Below are 23,834 nucleotides of genomic sequence, written 5' to 3' on the forward strand. Positions count from 1 at the left end.
AAAGTTTAAACTTTTGTCCAAATATTAAGTTAAATGTTATTAATTACTTATTGAACTTATTTAAAACAAAATTGTATAAAAATTAGTAAAAATTTCATAATAAAACATATAGATATAAATGTATTTACACACACAAAATGAAAATGATATAAGTTGGGCGCTGGTAAAAAAAGTTGATTATTAAGTGAATATGCATTGGCAGGTTGATGTCATATCAATCCAATACAAAAACTGCTTAAAACAGGGCAGCTTTATAAAATTATAAAGTAAATTACAAAACTATTGGGGTAAAATTAACAGCAGGGGGTAAATGTATAAAATTACATTTTCATACTTTGTAAAATATATGGTTTATTATCTTGAACTCTGTTATAAATGTTAAGGTGTCTTATATTGTTGTTTTTTAAAATCTACAAAAATGTATTTAAATTCTTATGTATTGATTAACACAGTCGATAGCAACAAGCATTTTAGGTTTACGTAACAAGTCTTATTATTCACAATTATAACAAAGAAAACAGAAATCAATGTTAACTAAATTTTTTTCACATAAAAAAAACTCCCATCAAATTTTGATTCAAACAAAGCTTAAAATAATTTGTTTTATAAACTAAAACATTGGGTTAAAATAATATTTATCCATATATTATTGCTGGGGTTTTATTATTACCTCTAAATATTTTTGTACTCACTGGGTTAATTGCAAATTATTATATAAATATCTGGGCTTATATTACTTAAAGTTATCAAAACTAAATTTTAAATTTATTTAAACTAGCTTTAAAAAAGAAAAAATGTTGGTAATTATTATTTTAATTCAAAATGCTAATAATTACTATTTTTATAAAGAATATATTTTATGAAAGATTTTCTTAGGTAATTAAATTAAAATAATCTTTAAATTAAGTAAAAAATTAATTTTGTTTTAGATAAAGTTGAACTTATTAGGGAACATAATTGGTGATAAAGCTGCAACATTACTGGGTGAGGTTATTGACAAGTTTGAGGAACTTAATATTAGGGCTTGTGACATCACAGAAGTTGGTGGATTGGACATTGCTAGAGCTTTTTCAAAATTAACATCTCCTGTAAGTATATTTCTTTATTGCTTGGTATTTTTGAATTTATTTAAACAAGCACTAGATTTTAATAACATTTATTATTAAAATAACTTTATGTAACAACAAAACTTTTAGTTTATAGAAATATAAACACAAATTTATTTTTAATTTTGTTAACAAGAAGTGAAAAAGGTCACAATTTCCATTAACTTTAACAATGGGTTATTGTTAAGTTACAGTCTATTGTATTATATTAAAATAAAATGATTTTTTGTATTTTCCCAGGATTAAATTATTTAAAAATTTAAAATTTTAAAGAAATATTTAAAACAAAATTACTTTAATAACTTTAAGAGCAATTTAAACTTAAAATAAACAAAAATATTTAAGTTTGACAATCAATGCATTATTTTTATGTGATATTAAACAGATTAATTTTAAACATTTAAATAATTTGACTTATTCACCAAAAACGATTTATAAATTAACAGTAAAATTTTATTAAAACAGTAAATGTGATAATAAGTAAATTTTAGTTAAAGTTTAAATATTTCAGATAAGAATCAAGTTAGTAAAAGTTTATTATTGGTCATTTTCATGTTACTTCAATATTTTAGTTATTAGTATTTTTATAAATTATTTTGTTAAAGTATTCTTTTTCTTAGTTATTTAAATTATAGTAATTTTTTAATCGAGTTAAATATCAGTTTTGTTTTAGATAAAGTTGGACTTTTCAAAGAACAGAATTGGTGATGGAACTGCAACGTTACTGGGTGAGGTTATCGACAAGTTTGAGAAACTTGATATTAGTCAGTGTAGCATCACACAAGTTGGTGGATTGGCCATTGCTAGAGCTTGTTCAAAATTAGAAACTTCTGTAAGTATCTTACTTTATTACTGTGTATTTTTTACTTAATTTATTTTTTAAACAAGTACAAGATTTAAATAACATTTATTTGAAATTTGCTTTATGTAAAAACAAAACTTTAATTTTTTAGAATTTAATTTTATTTAAAAAAAAAGTTTTTATTATTTAATTTTTATTAAAAACAGGTTACTTGCGATAAAACAAAAGCAGTGCACAGTTAAAACGTTCTGAAGTAGATTTATCAACATAAAGCTACCACGCTCTATCAGAGAGAAATAATTGCGCGTCGTTAATTAGTTAGTGCATAAACACAATTAAGTCAATCAATGCCCCGCGTCACAAATTATCCAGATGCTCTACAAGCACGCTGGCACCAAACACTAAATTAGGTTCTATCAAACCTCATATGTAACACACTTCCACTCACACAAAAAAAAAGTCGCCAAAATGTAAATATTTAAGTGCAAAGAAAAAAAACAGAATTAAAACAGTGAAAAAAAAAACTTAATTTAATAGGAGAAAACAAAACAATACAGAATGCAAAAAATACAAGTAACATGTAAATAATAATTTCACACAACTTAAAAAATCTTATATATAACTAAATGTGTATGTAAATCGTAAATGTGTATGTAAATCGTAAATGTTGCTGAAAAAAACGGGGTTCCGAACCTGTCGTCGAGGCCTTAAAAAGCGTGTTTGAACGCTGTCATGATCAAAGTCAGGTATTGTGTTATCTGATTTCTGTGAAAGTTCAGTAGATGTTGGGGCAGGATTTGGGGTAGCACTAACCTTTGTCGCTGAAGTCTGCTGTTGTGGTTGAGTTTCGTGGGCGTAGGAAAAATATTGAACACAAGGTGCGGATAAAGGAATGTCGAAGTTTTCTGCATTCTGAACAATTTCACCATGGTTGTCGTCGTTATCGTCAAAACAACAGTAGTTGCCTAAGGTCGATTGCAATAAATTGTCATAAATTTTGTTTGTGCTGCATCGCAAATTACAAAGTTTAGTTTACAGGGGAAATAACTTGTAGATTGCCCAGAAAATGGCAAATGAAACTTTTTCTTTTTATTTTCGGCCACATTTAGTGCCGAGTTCTTAAACAAAGCGGCATCGCCAACAATAAAAACACTGCAATCGGAGTTTCGATCATAGCGGGCTTTCATAGCCTGGCGTCTTATTTTAAGTCTTGATTTAACAATCTTTTGAACCAGCCTAATTTTATTTTGAACTTCGGCCATCATTGCGGTTTTAGGTGCAATATACTAGGAGGCGACCCACACTTTAAATCAGCCAGAAGACGTAAAACCCACACTTTAAATCAGCCGGAAGACTGTGAGAAGAAAATGCGGGACATGTTCGTTTCTTCGTGAATGCTAGCGTTATAAGTGGCTCTGATTAAACTAATTGCATCTTCCCAACGAAAGGGGTAGCATTGCACATAATTTTTTGACATGAATAAAATTGTACGATTATTTCTTTCTATTGACGCATTACCTTCAGGGTGATAAGGGCTAATTCTAGATTTTTTACAGCCCAATACTTGTAATAATTTTTTAAACAAATGGCTTTCAAAATTTTGCCCCTGATCACAATGAATGCCAATCTGGCACGTCGTGAATTGTAATCCAGTTGTGAAAAAACTTGTATACTGTTTTATGAGCATTTTGCGATGACATGGACCAGGCTTGCATATAATTAGTTAAGTATCGCAAGCCACCAAAATATACCAGAGGTGCTTGCACTGTTTTCTGCGGGTGCTTCCGCATATCGCACATGGGGCAAGTTCAGCAATAATCTTCTGCAGCTGATTTTGATTTTGGCCAATGGAAACGCTCATTTAGCCGCTCGTATGTTTATTTAAGTTTAAGCTCCAAGTACAACTGGCACACTTCTGGTTCCTTTGTTTGCTGTATGGGAAGTATCTGTTGTTGGTATTGATGGCTGTTTGTTACCAACATACTAATTCACTTTGCAACTGTTTTAAAGTCCGGCTTATTCTTGCCTTCATTTCCTTTTTAAATAGCCGTTGCAACTGCCTGTTCTTGGAGGCCTTTGACAAGAATATTATATAAAACTGTGTTCTTCAAATTCTGATCTTTTTTATTTGGCTACGCCATACGACCAAGTTTGTCTAGAGAAAAAACAAACTTTTTAGTTATTTCGGGAACATGTTGAACTTTTGCAAAAATCTGTCGCTTGTCTGCTTGCTTATCCTTATTTGACGTCACGGTTTAAACGGCTTCGGCAATCTCCTCATAAGTTAAATCATGCAAGTCTCTTATGTCCTTTTCATAGCATCAATAGCACTAATGCTTTCACAAACAGTGCAAATTCTTTTTTAAAAATTAAAATCATTAGCTTGTCCATATAAAGGGGGTGAATAATAAAAATTTTCCATTTTTTTCTAAGAACGCTAAAATCTATTGGAAAGCTGAAACTCCTGTGGTTATTAGTGTTACAAAATAGCTTAAGGTTCGCTTTCTGCTAGATTTAAACAGGCATTCTTATTGGCTTACTTTTTATTAAAAAACAGGTTACTTAATGTTTCTAAGTAGAATGATCAACATAAAGCTACCACGCTCTATCAAAGAGAAATACATGCGCGCCATTAATTAATTAATCCCCAGCGGCACCAAACACTAAATTAGGTTTTATTAAACCCCAAATGTAACAAATGTTTCAATATAATTACTAAAAATAACTACAGCATTTGGATTTACTGTTTTATTAAAACCCTGATTAATAGTTGTTTTATATTATTTATTTTGAATAAATTATTTTTTAAATAAGTAAAATATCTATTTTGTTTTAGATAAAGTTAAACTTATCATGGAACAAAGTCGGTGATGAAGCTGCAACATTACTGGGTGAGGTTATTGACAAGTTTGAGGAACTTGATATTGCGTATTGTAACATCACAGAAGTTGGTGGATTGGCCATTGCTAGAGGTTGTTTAAAGTTTAAATCTTCTGTAAGTATATTACTTTATTAATTGGTATTTTTAAATGGATTTTTGCAATTGCTTTATGTAAAAATAAAACTTAAATTTTTTTGTTTAATTTTATAGAAATATAATTTTTTCTTTATATTTTATAAAACAAATAAAAAGGTAACAATGCCTTGTAGCATTAACAATGGTCTATCGCTAAGTTACAATCTATTATAAAATTTAACTTTAGCATTTTTCTATTTTGAAAAAGTTAAAAATTAATAGAATGTCTTATTATTAAATTTCTTATTAATTTAAGAATATTGATGAATTTATTTTATTAATATTATCTTTAATTTATGTTAATTAGTAGTTAAAATTTATTTTCTTTTAAACCAATAATTCAACAATTATCGGATTAGAAGTTGTTTTAATTTAGGAATGGGCCGGGGCGAATCCGAGTCTAAGTACTTGACCCGAGTATTAAGTTTTTTTAAGATTCAGGCTCGTCGAATAATTTTTTGGACTCGGCTGCCGAATCTTACGCATGCACATTTAATTATTTGCAACAATTTAAGAGAGATGATTTTTTTATTTTTTTAAAGGTAAACATGTCTGGACAGGTTTGTTTTTGTTGCCGTAGCAACGTTTGTCGTAATTGTAATAATTGCGCAACGATACAAAACTTATAAGATAAGAGTTGACGGTGTGCCGTTTTTTATATTTATTAAAAATGGCATCTACAACATCGTACGTAGGGAATTATATGAGCAGCATGTGAAAATTTACGTCGCTTAATTAATCGCGAATTAAATCTAACAAATGTGAATTAAACCTAACAAATGTCCAACTTTGGGCAAATCATCGCAATGAGCGTCATGCGTTGTGTAACTTCGCTATTTTATTTTGTGTTTTATTTTAGCTTTTTATTTCGTCAGAGATAGTTTCGTGATTGCAAAGTCGTTTAAAGTTGTGGTAAATATAAATAACAAAATAGCTCTCTTATATTTGGCTTACGCTTATTGACATTTTAATTGATGATGTCATTGTCGAGTACTCGGATTTGATCAAATCTTATTTTTAATTACTTGGATTCGACAAGTCCGAGTAATTTTGATTTTGTCCCCATCCCTATTTTAAATTAAAGTGATTTTTAAATAAAGTAAAATATAAATTCTGTTTTAGGTAAAGTTAAGCATTTAATATTAAAATTAATTTGTTCAAACAAAACTTTAATTTTGATTAAATTTTTAGTTTATTTTATTTTCTGTAAAAATATAAATTTTAATTTTGTAAAAACAGTTAAACAGTCACAATGCCCAAAAACTTCAACAATTGTTTGTTGTTAAGTTACAATCTATTATTGTAATATTTAAAAAAAAGAATTTTAGTATTTTTCCAGAATCAAATAATTTAAATATTAAAAGTTTTAAAGTATTCATAAATACAACATGTAACCTAACCACAAGAACAATTTTAATCTTTCGAAAATGTTTAAATTTAAAAATTATTACTTTTTGAAGTTATATCAAACAAATTTAATTTTAAACATTTAAAATATTTTTTACATTATTAAAAAAACAATCGATCCATTTTCAGTTTAAGATCCAAGTACAACTGGCGCACTTCTGGTTACTTTGTTTGCTGAATGCGAAGTATCCGTTGTTGATATTGATGGCTATTTGTTCCCAACATACTAATTCGCTTTGCAACTGTTTTAAACTCCAGGTTATTCTTGTCATCATTTCCTTTTTAAATCGCCGTTGCAACTGCCTGTTCTTGGAGGCCTTTGACAAGAATATTGTACAAGACGGTGTTCTTTAATTCCCGATCTTCTTTATCTGGTCACGCCATACGACCAAGTTTGTCTAGAGAAAGAACAAACTCTCTAGTTGTTTTGGTAACATGTTAAACATTTTCAAAAATCTGTTGCTTGGCTGCCTGCTTATCTTTATTTGACGTCACGGTTTGAACGGCTTCGGCAATTTCCTTATAAGTTAAATCATGCAAGTCTCTTATGTCCTTCAAAATATCAAACTTTAGGTCTTCGGGTAGACTTTGTAACAGACTGTGTTTTTTCATAGCATCATTAGCACCAATGCTTTCACAGAACGATGCAAATTCTTTTATAAAAACTTTAAAATCATCACCTTGTCGATATAAAGGTGGTAAACAATAAAAATTTGCCATTTTCTTCTAAAATCGCTAAAATCTTTTGGAAAGCAGAAAATTCTGTGGTCACTATTGTTATAAAAAGGTTCAAGGTTTGCTTTTGCTAGATTTAAACAGGCGTTCTTTTTGGCTTACTCTTTATTAAAAACAGGTTACTTGCGATAAAATAAAAGCAGTGTATAGTTACAACGTTTCGAAGTAGAATGATCAACATAAAGCTACTTGTGCGCCATTAATTAGTGCGTAAGCACAATTAAGTCAATCAATGCCCCGCGTCACAAATTATCCAGATGCGTTACAAGTATGTTGGCACCGAACACTAAATTAGGTTGTATCAAACTCAAAATGTAACAACATTTAAATATTTAGGCTCATTTAATAAAAAATGATTTATAAATTAACAGTAAATCTTTATTAAAATGCCCGTAAACTTTAACAATGGTTCATTGTTAAGTTACAATTTATGAATATTTTTTTAAATTAATTTTTGTATTTTTTTAAATTTAAAATAATGAAATCAATAAAATGTTTTATGATTAAATATTTTGTATAATTAAGAATATTGATGAACTAGTTTTTATTAATATCATCTTTAAATTTGTGTTACTTAATTTTTTTAATTTAAAGTTTGAATATACTTACTAAAAATAACTACATCATTTAATTTTACTGTTTTATTAAAAACCATTAAAAGTTATTTAATGTTATTTATTTTAAATAAACTCATTTTTAAATTAAGTTAAAAATATTTTTTTTTTAGATAAAGTTGAAATTATTAGGGAACGAAATTGGTGATAAAACTGCAACTTTACTGGGTGAGGCTATTGACAAGTTTGAGGAACTTAATATCAGTTATTGTAACATCACAGATGTTGGTGGATTGGCCATTGCTAGAGGTTGTTCAAAACTAACATCTTCTGTAAATATATTACTTTATTGTTTGGTATTTTTAAACTATTTAAACAAGTACAAGATTTAAGTAACATTTATTATTTGCAATTGCTTTATGTGAAAACAAAATTTTAATTTTTTGTTTAATTTTATAGAAACATAATTTTTTCTTTATATTTTATTAAACAAGTGAAAAGTTAACAATGCCTTGTAGCCTTAACAATGGTCTATTGTTGAGTTACAATCTATTATAAAGTTTAACTTTAGCATTTTTTCTATTTTAAAATAGTAATTAATAGAATGTCTTATTATTAAATTTCTTGTTAATTTAAGAATATTGATGAATTTACTTTATTAATATTATCTTTAATTTGTGTTAATTAGTAGTTAAAATTTATTTTATTTTAAATCAATAATTCAATCGGATTAATAGTTGTTTTAAATTAATTATTTAAATTAGAGTGATTTTTAAATTAAGTAAAATAAAAATTTTGTTTTAGTTAAAGTTGGGCATTTAATATTAAAATTAATTTGTTCAAACAAAATTTTAATTTTGATTAAATTTTTAATTTATTTTCTGCCAAATATAAATTTTAAATTTTGCAAAAAAAATTAAGAACAGTCACAATGCCCATTAACTTTAACAATGGTCTATAGTTAAGTTACAATCTATTTTAGTAATAATTAAAAAAATGATTTTAGTATTTTTCCAAAATCAAATTATTTAAAAATTAAAAGTTTTAAAGTATTAATAAATAAAACATGTAACCTAACCACAAGAACAATTTTATTCTTTCGAAAATGTTTAATTAAATTTAACAATTATTAGTTTTTGAAGTTATATCAAACAAATTTAATTTTAAACATTTAAAATATTTTTTAACTTATTAAAAAAAAAATTATAATTTAACAATAAAACTTTATTTAAACTATTGGTGTGCTAATAATAAATTTTAATTAAAGTTTAAATGTTTCAGATAAAAAAGTTGGATATTGGCAACAACAATCTTGGAGATGGGTGTGCTTTTGCTTTCTCATCATGCCTCCACAACTTTCAATGCTTATATGTATGGGATTGTGGTTTTACTGAGGTTGGGAAAAAACTATTGAGGAAGGCAAGCAAAAAAGTTCCAAATATGGAACTGTAAGTTTTATTTAACATAAAACATTATTTAAACACATTTACTTTAGGTAAAAAAAAACTGAAAATTAACAAAAGTGGTTTTGGATCTTTTTTAAGGCCTTACTCGACTATTTCAAGACCACCTTATATTTTGTAAATTATTTATCAAATTTGTTGGTTTCTAATTGGTTGTTTTTTTTTAATGGTTTGCAATTAAAACATTTTTAAAACTAAGTTGACAGTAAAGTGGGGTTTAACACAATAAAACACTTCTATCTCCCAAAACACAATATTTTAACCATGATTATTTAAACCCTTAAAACACGATAATTTAAACCCTTAAAACAAGTTATTTTAAACAGATTCCAGATATAAAACATGATATTTTAAATAGATCCTAGTTTACGTTATTAAACAAATTTTGATTGTTGATTTATGTTAAAATTTTCTTCTATAAAAGCTTTTGTTTGTTTTTGTTTAGTGATTTAGGGGGCATTTACTTTGACTCAAGCGACGAATAATGTAAGTTTTTACTCTACCAGAAATATTAGTAATTTTATAGATTTTAGGTACTTGGTAAAGTTATATTTAAAGATGTTGATAATTTAACTGCATACTTAGATGTGGTTCATTTACACCCATTTATATTTAACTAGGTTGTGGTCCTGAAATCATGAAAAACTTTGTTCACTTTGGTTAAAAAGAAATAACTTTTTGAATATATAGAAGTAAATTACAAAATAAATTTATAAATATTTTTATGTTTTTGTGCTTACTTCACAATTTTTACATTCGATTTTGTGGCAATATTTTTAGTTTCAAGAATAATTTAGTTTTTTTGAACTGTTTAGTTTGATGTTTGGAAAACTTTTTTTTTAATGTTAATTAAGGCATTTTTATTAGGAAAGTAAGCACGTGCTTTACTAATATGTAGTTTTGTGTTGTTTTTAGTAAGGTTCCATATGTGTTAGTGTTGTTTTTTTAACTGTTTAATTTTGAAAAATATCATCATTGGTCAAATATTAAATGGTCAACTTAATTTGCAACTATATGAGTGGGAAACCTCTCCTAATATAAAACTTTTGCATAAAGACAAAATTAGATATTGTTTTACTTGTGCCTAATTAACCTATAACAAGATTTTTCCTTTGTTTTTATTGCTTTATATGTGCTACAATAGAGGCATCTAGGCATGGCTTTAAACTTTTTTTAGTCATGTATTCAACCAGTTAAAATAAATTTTAAAGATGTATGTCAATTAGTACAAATAATATTTTTATGAAATTTTGAATCTTTTCTATTATTTGGACCCAGGACATTATTTGACTTGTCACCACTGTTGTATGTTAACCTGAGTCTTATGTAGTTATTGTAGATGTGTTTTTAGTGCTTGCATGTTATGCAAGTAATAGTTCTTTACCGCTTGCCAAACACTTTGTAGAAGCGATTAAAATTCCTAGTTATTCAGCAATATTGTGTTTTATTTGTAACGATGCTTATAAGATCATGTTTAAACATCCAGCAATGTTAAATATTATTTTAAGTACTTTACTGGAACATGTACAATCTTAATAATTCTTCCTTTCCCACAAAATTACTTAAGCCTATACTTGGACAAATAACTTTTCAGTTAATTTAAGAAAAGTTGCCCATAAACAATTTGTCTTATAGTAAGTGTATAGGGTTATCTTTAAAATCTTGACAATCGTATAAATTACCTTTACAAGCCTACACCTACACCCTTTCTTTTTAATAATATTTATCTCTTAAAATGTTTTGAGGATAAACGTTTACGCAACAACAGATGTTTTAACAAATTCGATATTTTGCTCGTAAAAATTTTTCGATTTTTAGTTTTTCGAAAATTTTACGAAATTGCACAAAATAATAAAAACAGTTTAAAAAATTGTATTTAAATGATATATTTGGAAGTGGTTGGTGTAGATAAAAAGTAACCATGTCGTACATGCTTCCCCATCTTACAAACGGCTGGCAAGTCGATCAATCGATCTTAAAAAAGGAACTATACTAATTACGGGATGCGGGACCGTATGTAAACGTTAATAAAAATTCGCGGAATGCGGGACGGAACGGCATTTTTGTACTTTACTGCGGAATAAATGCAGTATTTACTCCAAGGTCTTAGGAATAATGCGGGATCGACTTTAACGGCATAGGAATGACTGAATGAATAGAATGATGCTAAAACGACTATAAAGTGCAAGGGAAGATTGGGGAAGGGTATAAAAATCCCGTCCTTTTCCGCATTCAGCGTCTTTTTGTTAACGTTTACATAAGGCTTTAGTATTTCCCGCACCCCACAACCTTTCGTATCCCGTATTTTAGTACTATCCAGAAAAAGTTGTCGTGATTCGGTTCGGTCACGATTGGGCCCCGGCCTGCATGAAAATCGACAATGTATTTAATATTTTCACGTATTAAGAAACGATATTTTAGACAAAATTTTAGGTAAACTAGGCATAAGTTTAATATTTTTGCTGAAAAAGTGGATTTGTGTTATTTTCTTAGACTTTTTAGAAACTGTTTTCAACGTTTAAAAAAAGTTTAATTAAGACTTAAAATATTAAAGAAAATTAAGTTTCTATAGAATAATATGCTGTGTAGTGTTAAGGTGCCATAATTTTAAAACAAATTTCAAAAAAAAAATGTTTTATTGATAAAATTAAGTTTTTTTTTATCATTCTGAGAAATATTTATTTTTAACATTTATACAACACAAATATTTTGCTTTACAATTCTGTATGTGACATTTTAATAAATCAACAATTTTTAATGTTTAGACCTTGTTTAGTATAGCTGACAAAGTGAAGAACTTTGCTGTTGTTTACTTGGTTGACATTACTGAGGTGCCAGACTTCAAGAAAATGTACGAATTATACAACCCCTGCACAACTATGTTCTTCTACAAGTTGTTGTTCACATTAAGAATGTAATTTTGTCGGCACAAGTATTAAGCATTAGAAAAACCAACTGTTGGTTTGGGTTCGACTTCCATTAGTTCAATAAACCGACAACATGATGTAGTGGTCAAAACACTTGACTTCATTACATGAGGTCCTGGGTTCAATCCCCATTGCTTTTATGCTGTAGCACCATTCAGTAAGGCACAATAAATGATATGAATTCCTGCTAAGCAAACCTTTTTTTAGCAGGCGAATTATCAGGCAATAATAATGTAATATATATCGAACTGCTAAAGTCAACTTAAGACTGGATCAGAGTAACTGTTGTTACTCTATGTTTAGGTCATGAAGTCAACCTTCCCACATCAAGAATAAATAAATACATGGAAAAACTTTAAATTAAGCTTATTTAAGTATTAAAATTAGGTTTAAAATATTTACAAATTATTACCTGATTAAAAATGTTTTCAGAAACAAGTACATAATGATCGATTTTGGGACGGAAAACAACAACAAGATTAACTGGCCGATGGAGGATAAACAAGAAATGATCGACATTCCAGAGACAATATTTGGGGGGGAAGAAAGGGGAAGGATTTGGTTGTTTCCCCAAAGGATTACTGAACAAAATATCGATATTAACGAGTAGGAATATTCTAAAATTTATTTGAAGGTTATTTGTCAGTTTATAAAAGTAAAGTTTATTTAAAACACAAAATTTTAATATCTTAATTTTATGCTTGTTATTAAGTATTTATATTCGTTTTTTTTATAAATTATTTTTTTCATAAGAACTCGAAAATTTAAAAAAAATTTTTTTTAAAATCTTATTTTATTAATTTTTTCAGATGCCACATGGAAGTTTAATGGATTAAGCGTGACGTCATAGATTGTAGTAGTCTCATGTCAGTCGTACAAGGATGTCATGTAGTTTTGCATATGGCCAGTGTCATCGATTACAAGGAATTAATCCCTTGTCAAAAATTATGGAAAATAAATGTTGGAAGTAGGTATTGTGATGTCATAAGTGACGTCATTGTTATTAGAATTAGACAACATAGTTTATTTATTTTAAAACTTAATTGATGTAGATTACTACTGGTCGTTATTTAAAATATTATGACGTCATATAGGAACAATGAACGTGCTGGAGGCTTGTTGTGCAAACAATGTCGGTTATTGTCTCTACACGAGCTTAATCGAGGCTTTTGGACTAAATCGAACCATGGAACCACTAGTGGGTGTTAGTGAAGATACTATTTACTGTTACTCTTCTGTGACGTCATACAGAAGTACAAAGAAACCGGGAAGGAGCTTGTTCTGGAGTGGAACGAAAAAAAAGATGAAAAATGTAAACATTTTAGGTGAAGTCACGTTATTTTCATTTATTTTTAATATATTTTTTTAAATATATCTTTATCCTTGATGCGGGAAAGTCAAAAAAATGTATCAAACATAGATGAACAATAGGTACTCCAACCCAGTCTCAAGTTGCCTGTGGCAGTTTGAGATATTATAAATAATAATTGCACAGTAATTATGCTGCTGATTAAGTGCTGGCTTGGCAGAAATTTATATTGTTTATAACACCTTACTCAAAATCTCTACAGCATGAGAGTAGTGGGGATCAAACCCACGACCTTATGGTGGTGTACCAAGTGTTTTTACTACTACACCACGCTGTCGGTCTACTCAGCATATAATTGTTTGCTTTTGTTCTTTTTTATTATTGACGTCATAATATTTTGTAGAAACTGGTCACGTGTGCACTTGAGGTTCTGGTATTTATGGCAAAGATGACAACTTTACCAAATCGATTCTTTTGCGCAATCTTGCGACTAAAGTGATCAAGTCTCTTATTCCACCAAAGGCACTACAAACTCGAATGTACGTTGAAAACGTGACTTGGTGTCACATCATATACCACGATTGGACGCGTCGCGTGCGGTCGTGTTTTGGTTTACAGTAAAAATGGTTATGAGCTACGCTAAAGCCTTAGCAAAAGAGACAAGCAATGGGCTAGAAAGGCCCAACTGTCTAAGCTTTAGAACAGTCAAAAGAACCACAAGGGAAGACCTTCTAAACTATTTGATAGAAAGTAGCATCTCGCTAGAAAACTTTGTTGGAATTTCGATAAGAAAAGGGAATTTGGTAGATGTAACTTGCAAAACAAGAAAACTAGTGGTGGATTTAGCGGAAGATTTGAACGAAAAATGCAACGCCAGCATATACAGAATAAAACTTTACAATACAGACAAAATAAAAGTTACATTAGGATGGGTGCCAATCCCGCTAAGTAACGAAAAAATCCAAGAAGTATTCTCGGAAAGATTCGGGGAAGTCCACAAAGTTTATTTTCGTAAAGACAGCAAAAACCTTATAACTGGAGTTCGTACAATTCTGATGAACAAAGAAGATTTAAAACCAGATACAATTCCGAGCTATATCGAAATAGAGAGGTACGAGATGTTTGTGGCATATGAAAATCAAATTTTTACTTGTAAAAATTGCAACGAAAAAGGACACAAATTCGCTAATTGCCCTAAAAAGTTAGGAGAGTTCCCTAAATTAAGCGCAAGCCAGTCCGTATCAGTTTTATCTCGAGACTCTACAGACGGTAATAATAAAGATAAAATAGAAGCCGATAAGGAATCACAACCGAACGAGTGCGAGACTGACATAAACATCACTGATAACGAAGCAGACGACACTTTTACACAGGTAACCTACAAACGTAGGCGTGATACCATCTCCCCTCAAACAGGAAAAAAGCCCAAGGCTTCGAGCCTAAGCGAAAACAAAATAAATGTGGATTGCCCTGGTTGCAAAAGAGAGGCGTGGATACTGGAGTTCAACGATAAGTTCCATTGCTGGAATTGCATCTTGAATTATGATGTAGTGACTGCGTGTTGCGCGGACGACGAAAGGTTTTTGGTCCCAATTAAAAAAACTATCATAGGATGTGTAAGATGCAATCGTACAATGAGAAAACTCCGTTGCTGCAGGCAGTACTCAAGAGAAGCTGTGAACAATGAGCAGGTTTACGATTGTGTAACCTGTGACAAGCGATCATTTAGATGTGCATCTGATATATGCAACAACATGAACATTGTGCCCCCGAAGTCAAGAAGTCGCGCCTGCACTAATAACATCTGTGCAGGAAAAACCATACATTGTGAATGCGGCAAGATTTACTCCGTAACCGTCACTTCGGAGAAGCCGTACACATGTCCCTGTGGAATGACGTTTGAAAGGGATACGGATGCCGGGAAAATAGAAGGTAGTAAAACATGATTGTATTATAGGTTTATTTATTGATTTTTTATTTTATAAGTATGGTGTTAACAATTGTATCGTATAATGTGGCCGGTCTCCAAGATAAACTTAAAAGAAAAACGGTATTTAATTTTCTGAAACATAAAAAAATCCATATCGCTTGTTTGCAAGAAACTCACTGGACTATGCAAGATCAAAAACTATGGCAAATGGAATTTGGGGGCGAAATAGAATGGTCGCACGGCACAAGTAGGAGCAAGGGCGTTGCGATCTGTTTGTCTAGGACTATAAATTACAAAATATATGACGTTATCAAGGATACGGACGGTAGATTTATTATTCTAAACATTAAAATTAATGACGAACGATTGACCTTGGCTAGCATATATGCTCCAAACAGTGACGAGCCAAATTTTTTTGCAAATTTATTTTCGAATATTGATAAACTAACATGTTATGATATGATAATTGCGGGAGATTTCAACCTAACACTAAATAACGACCTGGATAAACGTGGTGGCGCTTTAGCCCACTCAAACGAACAAGCGCGTGCTAAACTTATTTCGCTGATGCAAATATATAATCTTAATGACATATTTAGAGTAAAACATCCCAATTTATTAAATTTTTCTCGTATTCAAAATAACCCAAAAGTCGCAAGTCGAATAGATTTCTTTCTAACCTCTTCAAATTTAATAAACAAAACGCTTAAAGCTAATATCATACCTAGTGTCAGATCAGATCATAAAATAGTAAAATTAACGCTGTTGCTTGACCCAACACCACGGGGTAAAGGGTATTGGAAACTTAATATATCCTTGTTGGAAGACGAAAATTACATAAACCTAATTAAAAATGAAATTCAAAACTATCTTAAACAAAATCAGGAACTCGATACAACGCCACATATTAGATGGGATGCCCTGAAATGCGTACTGCGAGGTGTGTCTATCGCATATTCCTCATATAAAAGTAAACAATTTATTAAACAGGAAATTCGCCTTGAAGCGGAATTAATTAAACTGGAAAATTCCTTTCTTAACGATGGAACCTTAAAAAACGAAAATCAATGGCGCCTAATTAACAATTGTAAACAAAAAATTAACAATCTAGCAATGAATCGTACAAAGGCCGCGATTGTTCGGTCTAGAGCAAAGTGGGCGGAAGAAGGTGAAAAGAACACGAAATATTTTTTAAATTTAGAAAAGCGCCACGGAGATAAAAAAATTATTAACCGATTAAAAGTTCAAAATTCCATTTTGACGGACCAACATTCTATTTTAAAAGAGCTCTCGATATTTTATAAAAACTTGTTTGCTCGAAAAAAAGATATATATCCGTTGGATAAAATCCGACACTTTCTAACAAACCTTAACCTGCCGAAGCTATCAGAGCCCCAAAGAACTGCAACCGAGTCTCTTATAAGTAAAAATGAGTGCCATAAAAGCATGAAAAGTATGAAAACAAACAAATCTCCTGGCCCTGATGGGTTTCCTATTGAATTTTATTCAAAATTTTGGTCAGAGTTGCAGGACCCATTACTTAAATGTTATAAATATTCGCAGGCCACCGGCACTTTAAGTGAATCTCAATGCCAAGGTGTGGTTACCTTAATAGCTAAACCGAACAAAGATACTCTTTTTGCCATAAACTATAGACCTATAACCCTACTAAATGCAGACTATAAAATACTAGCTAAATTAATTAACTCTAGAATTAAACAGCACATTGATGATCTAGTCTCTCGAGACCAGACTGGGTTTATACCGGGCAGATATATAGGGGAAAATCTAAGACTTATATTCAATGTTATTGATTATGTGGATAATTTAAATCTTCCTGGGGCGATTATTGCCCTAGATATATATAAAGCTTTTGATACCTTAGACTGGGTCTTCATGAAAGAGGTTCTAATACAATTTGGATTTGGCCCATATGTACTATCATGTTTAAATACATTTTATAGATGGCCTAAATGCTCAGTTATCAATAATAATTTTCTATCCAGCTATTTTTCTATACAGAGGGGCGTGCGCCAGGGCGATCCGTTATCACCAACGCTGTTTGTTCTTTGCATAGAATGTCTGGCAACGGCAATACGAATCAACAAATCTATTCAAGGTATTAAAATAACTGAAGACCGGCTTAAAGTATCGCTCTTAGCTGATGACACTTTGGTGTTTCTCAACGGTGACTCGGATGAATTTGATAAAGTCTTTGAAACTGTAAATCTTTTCGGGGACATCTCCGGGTGTAAGATGAACATAGAAAAATGCCAAGCCTTTTATATTGGCGCAAGTAGAAATAACCAAGATCATCCCTTCGCCTCCGCTGGCCTTCAATGGCCGTCGGATAACATTAAATATTTGGGCGTTTGCATACCGATTTCCAAATACATTAGTGATAAACAATTCTTCAACTTAAACTTTAGCGAAACACTTAACAAAATTGCAAACATACTCCAAATCTGGTCCTCTCGGGGCCTTACTTTAATCGGAAAAACAACAATAATCAAAAGCCTAGTTATACCTACTTTAATATATAAACTTAGCGTTGTACCAGTGTTGCCACCAAAGGTTTTTTTGGCAAAATTAAAAAGAAAATTGTTTGTTTTTATTTGGGGTTCCAAATGGGAACGTGTGAAACGCGAAACACTACATCTTCATTATAAAGAGGGAGGAATTAATATGATTGATATAGAAAGTTACATCTTAGCCTTATACACACGTTGGGCAGCAAAACTCTTTGATAAGAACTTTAAGTCTCAATGGAAAAACATAGAAAGTGCGTCAGGAAACCTGCAAACAATTGCGAATGTGATGTGTTCCAAACTGATTTACAACCATAAAGACATAACGAGGATTTTACCGCTTCGTAACTTACGAACAACAGCACAACTATTAAAAATAATGTTACCACCTGACGATGTCGCCGAACCAATATTTCTTAATATGACCACTAAATATCGAGGAAAATATCTCTTTAACCCCAACTGGCTACAATGTGGATTGACCGACCTCTCACAACTATATACAAACAATGGCGAACACATTGAATTTAGCGACCTAGTTTCAAAATATAACATTGGAAATACAAATGACGATTACATTTTTTATATAAAACTAAAATCCAAGCTACCATATGTTGACGACTCTTATTTTAACAATAACACGCGCTCAGGTTTAAAATACATAGATGATATTTTACTTTTTCTTAAAACATACGGCGGTACAGTTAAGTCTATTTACAATTACCAATTAAATAATACAAAAACTCCGATAAAACAAAAATTAAAATGGCAATCTACTATTAACGACCCGAGTTTAAACGAACACGTATGGAAATCAGTCTATAAACTAACTGCGGACACAAGTTTGACGACTAGATTGCGATCTTTTCAAATTAAATTAAACCTTAGGGCCATAGTTACTAACGATGCTCTCTTTGCGTTTGGGGTGAAGACCACGCCTGTATGTTCCTTTTGTAAAGCCGAAAGTGAGACCATTTACCATATTTTTTGTAAATGCCCAGTAACCAACGTGTTCTGGGAAGATGCCATATACTGGATTGCGGCCACATTAAGACTTTCTTTAATTATTTCTAACAGCGAACGTTTGTTTGGAGTGGTCTCGCATGATCACTCTCATTCGTTAATTAATTTATTATTATTATTATTATGCTCTAGATATATTGTTTAAATTTGTAAATATGCTGAACGCACACCAACAATTAGGGAACTTATTTTTTTTGTAACCAACTTAAGAGATTGTGATTTGTATCGTTATAAAAAATTTTAAAAAATGGAAAAATTTTTTACAAAATGGTCAACTTTGCCTTAAACTATGTTTATGTTTGTATTTAGCTATTTAAAATTTTTAATATTTGTTTTTTGATATGTACTACTACGTGCTACGCTATTCTTTCCTGTGTTGTACTGTGTGTCGAATAAAAAAAAAAAAGACTTGGTGTCACATGATCGCGGCCACAAAAATGCAGGTAAACAAAACTTAGTTGTACACTGCTTTAATATTGGGTTAGTGTGCAAAAGGTTACTGGTTCGAGCACCACCACAGCCGTATATAGTTCCGGTTGTAACTAATATGTCTCTGCATGATCTGACTGAAAGATTAGGTTTTAAGTTTAGTGAAAAATATTGGTTTATATTTTGGTTATGTTAAAAAATTCTAATAAATTAACTTGTACTCTGACTATAACTTATATTGTACAGGAGTCCCCTTCTTTGGTTGGGGGAAACACCTACTTTCTGTGTGATGAAACCCCAGAATTATTCTAACTGAGATTGAACTTGAAATTTTACGAACGTTCCCTATCCACATGAGGGAGCCAGTGTTGCTGTTTTGGTTGTTTATCCTCATTTCGACGTTGGTTGTTTGGTGTTGTCAGGTGCTGGGTTGGTTTGGGATCAAAAAAGAGGTAATTATTTAGTTTATTGAGTAATTTTCAGCTGGGTTACTGTCATAAAGGGTTTACTTAAAACATTTTTGCAAAAACACTATTTTACCATAAACATCGACCTAAATTCAACTATTTTGTGATTTTTAGCCCAATATTACACCAAACATGGCCAAGTTGTCCTGCACAAGATTCACCGTCTCCAATCAAAAGTTTGTGGAACATTTTGGCTACAAACCAAAGTATAGTTGGCCTGAATCGTTGAATATAATAAAGGAATATGTGAACAAGATTGTAAATGAAGCAGAAAATAATAACTTGAAAAAAATAGATTAATTTATATATATTTGATTCAATTTTGTTGGTATGTTTGTATTAGAATTTTTGTTGTGAATTAAAATAAAGACAACGTGCAATAAACTTTTTTAGTGGAGGATAAATTACAGAAATATGTTTTGCCAGTTATGACGTCGGTCGTAAATACGTCATCCACTCTCTGTATATAAACAACTGACACACGTGCCGCGTTATTTAAAGTTGGAGGTTTTGTTTTGAAGGTTGTTCTTGTGTGAGTTCGTGGCTAGTGACTTTAAATTGGTAAATTTGAAGCAGTTATCTTTAATAGCAGATTAGAAAACACACGATTGGTAATTTCATTAAGCTTATATTGCTAAAGATTTATTGAATTAGAATATTTTGGCATTTTTAAAAATTTAATATTCGTTTAACATGATTTTTTTAAATAAATGGTTAAACTTTTGATAGTTTATTTAATTTTTATGTTTTAGCATAAAGTGAAGAGTGTAGGGTATTTTATGTGCAATTCTAATGTGAGTAATTTTTGGATTCAGTTTTCTAAACTTGATCTGTGGGTCAGCTGGAAGAATATTGTTTGTGTGGAGTTTTTAGACATTCGAATTTTTATTGCTTCTTGATGGTGGTGTGGATATTCTTTGCCGATTTTTCAAGTAAAATAAAATAAACATTTATAAAAAATATGTTGCTAATTATTAAATTTAAAAAAGTATTTCGTAAACCTCAAAAAATTGTAATGCAAGACACTTCGGCCCAAACAGCTCGGACCGTAAATTTTTGTCTAAAACAGCGGGGCAGAAGTCCGTCAAAAATTTTATTTTTCGCGTAGTAACAGACGATATTGTAGACGATTTTATTAACTAAAAAATGCAAAAAAACATTTTTCTTAAACAAAATTTATTTAAAATCATGTTGTTATTTAGTTACCGTGTTAATTTACACTCAAACATTTGAGATAAAATGGGGGACCAGAAGCTTCGGCCAGAAGGTTCGGCCTGCAAAAAACGCGGGGGGTCGGTGACGAAATTGCCGCCTAAAATGTCAGTTTAAGACCATATTTTACCGATATTCAAAACAAAGTATAATATATGTAAAAATTTTAATTGGTTGTTACCTTAATGACATATGTTAGTTTTAAGAATATTTGTTTAAGGCTGATGTTTTAAAAACTAATTTTAAACCGGATTAAAGACAAGTTCTTAAGACCTTCAAAATTTAACACGCTCTTGGGTTGCGAAATTTTAATTTTACTGATTTACAATATTTTACAGATATTTAAAATATAATTTTGCAATAAGTACAATCTATAAAGAAATTTTGTGTGGTTTTAAAACTTAAGATTTATCTTAGTTTAACTGTTCCTTTGATGATTTATATATCAAAAACTAAATTTAGAACGGAGAAGATTTTGCCCTAAGTTATTAGTTTTCAACATGTAAAAATTGTTTTCAATAAATCAAATTTTGGTATTTGTAAATTAGTTTTTTTTTTATAAAATTTTAAGTTTTAGGTTTTTTTAAAACAAAGTTGTTTTTTTGTAAATAAATTTTGTTTTTTGTTAAGTAATTGTAATTTTTTTAAATTAAATTTTGGTTTATATAAAACAAATTTAGGATTTTTTGTTTGTTTTTAGTTTTAATGGTTTAAGAGTTTTCGGTTTGCTATTTGGCACCAAATTTAAAAAGTAAAGCTGGTATAAACTGAATATTTAGTCTATTTTAAATTAAAAACTGAAGTTTAAAACTAGTGGTTAAAAATAAATTAAAGTTTATAGCTGGTGTTAATTAATAAACTAAAGATTGAATCTGTGGGTAAATAATAAACTAAAATTTGAATCTGGGGGTAAATAATGAATTGTATTTTAAATTTGGAGCTGTTAATTGAAAAAACTTGGGATTTGATAACATTTTTTATGTTGTTGGGGCTAAATAATAAACAAAAGTTTTAAACTGGGGGTAATTAATAAACAATAGTTTGAATCCGGGGGTTAATATTGCTTTGCATATTAAATCTGGGATTGTATATTAAATAAACATGGATTTTTTTATATGGTGGATTTGGTACAAAAAAATAAAGTTTATCTTTTAAATAATTGTTTTAAAGCAATTTCCCTTTTTTCCTAAAATTTTATGCTTATGTGTTTGTTAAGTTTTTTTTTTTTTTTAGAAATGCTTTTTATTCCAGTAGGATTGAAATTATAATTTAACTTTTTCATAATTTTGTTTGAAATACTTTTTCGTAATTTAGTTTTAAAATTTAAAATCAATGTGATGTACGCTAGGACGAATTTTTTACCTCAAAAGCGTCCGTCTTTAATCCGTTTTAAAATTACGTTTTCGAAAAAAAAAATCTTAAAAAAAATAAATATTCTAAAAACTAACATATATATTTATCTTAACAATTAGTTCAAATTTTTTTACCTATTGTACTTTTTGCCAAATTTTATTTTAAATATTGGTAAAATATGGTCTTGCGTTAAAGGTATATGCGGGCTTTATGCCGCGGACTTCCCGCAATTCGATCGAAGATTTTACAGGTCGAATGTAAATTTTGCAAGCCATAAAAGCGCCCGTCTTTAATCTATTTTAAAAATACGTTTTTGAGAAAAAAATCGTGCCAACCAATTAAATTTTTTTTATATACTATCCTTTTTGTCAAATTTTATCGTGCCAACCAATTAAATTTTTTTTATATACTATCCTTTTTGTCAAATTTTATTTTCAGTTTTGATAAAATACGGCCTTACGTTAACATCAAACGCGGGCTTTAAGCCGTGGACTTCCCGCAGTTAAATGAAAAATTGTGCTGGCCATAAGCGCCCGTCATCAATCCGTTTTAAAAAGACATTTGTGAAACAAAAATTTAAAAAAAATAAATATTCTAAAAACTAACATATACATTTTTCGTAACAACTTTTTAAATTTTTTTTATGTATAATACTTTTTGTCAAATTTTGTTTTGAATATCGGTAAAATATGGTCTTAAACTGACATTTTACGCGGCAATTTCGTCACCGACCCCCCGCGTTTTTTGCAGGCCGAACCTTCTGGCCGAAGCTTCTCACGGCCGAAGCTTCTGGCAACCGATAAAATGTATAGAGTTAGGCAACAATGCGAAACGTGAGTTGTCGATTGATCGTATTTTGCAAAAATGCACTTATTTAATGCAATAATTTAAGCTAACGAAGAATAAATTGATATTTTTTTATTTATTATTGATCAAAAATATGTTGTCGTCCAATTCCCGTGTTAAATTTTAAAATTTTAGGCGCTTTTAAACGACACTCGCACTTTCTCGCACTTTCGGGCAACATCAAAGCATTTCTGCCAAAAACGTTGCTATGAGCAGGTGTTATAACGCGAAATTGTTTAAATTAAGTCTGAAGGTCGTTCAGTACATCCTGACTTAATCTCTGGCTTGAATAGTGCAGACATGCTTTGTGTAGTTGTGATAAAATTGTAGTAATTTATTCTTCAAGTTTGGCTTATTTACTAAAGCCGGCAGTATAAACCACGTTTCAATCTGGTACCAAAAGTAATTTAAACAAGAGGGTTAGAATGGCTAAAATTATACTACAAGCTTCAAGCTTGGGTAGTTTTTATAATATTGTAGTCATTTACTTTTCATGCCTGACTTATTAACTAAAGCCGGCAGTAAATACAAAGTTTAAAAGAGTTTTATTCAAAGTAATTCATATTTTTGTTATTATTTACGTTTTTTTTTAAATTTACATATAAATTTTATTCGTATTTCGAACTGGCCTTTTAATATCACTTATGTTTTGCCTATGTTACTGTTTGACTTTAAAAAACAGCCACACCAACTAATTGCAGCATAGAAAACACAAGGTTGTTATTTT

At 30.1% G+C, this 23,834-nt stretch overlaps 1 protein-coding gene and 1 pseudogene across 8 annotated transcripts in view; both read left to right on the plus strand.

The window, feature by feature from the left end:
• The window catches only part of LOC145755412 (NACHT, LRR and PYD domains-containing protein 3-like), an 86,433-nt gene extending 75,412 nt beyond the window's left edge, over positions 1-11,021 (plus strand). For 4 of the 8 annotated variants that reach the window (XM_082571643.1, XM_082571642.1, XM_082571645.1 and 1 more), the window contains 7 exons: positions 930-1,088; positions 1,780-1,938; positions 4,745-4,903; positions 7,794-7,952; positions 8,902-9,068; positions 9,529-9,569; positions 9,704-11,018. In XM_082571643.1, the coding sequence (XP_082427769.1) occupies positions 930-1,088; positions 1,780-1,938; positions 4,745-4,903; positions 7,794-7,952; positions 8,902-9,068; positions 9,529-9,568 (843 nt within the window). In that variant the 3' untranslated portion in view covers position 9,569; positions 9,704-11,018. Of the gene's footprint in view, positions 1-929; positions 1,089-1,779; positions 1,939-2,114; positions 4,704-4,744; positions 4,904-7,793; positions 7,953-8,901; positions 9,069-9,528; positions 9,570-9,703 lie in introns of those variants that run through there. The other 4 variants (XR_014284200.1, XM_082571647.1, XM_082571646.1 and 1 more) reach the window with 4 other exon arrangements.
• LOC145755414 (thioredoxin-like protein 4A) lies at positions 11,005-12,613 on the plus strand (annotated as a pseudogene).
• The last annotated feature ends 11,221 nt before the right edge of the window (positions 12,614-23,834 follow it).

Source organism: Corella eumyota, chromosome 6, assembly GCF_963082875.1.
Source record: "Corella eumyota chromosome 6, kaCorEumy4.1, whole genome shotgun sequence".
NCBI classification, from domain to species: Eukaryota; Metazoa; Chordata; class Ascidiacea; order Phlebobranchia; family Corellidae; genus Corella; species Corella eumyota.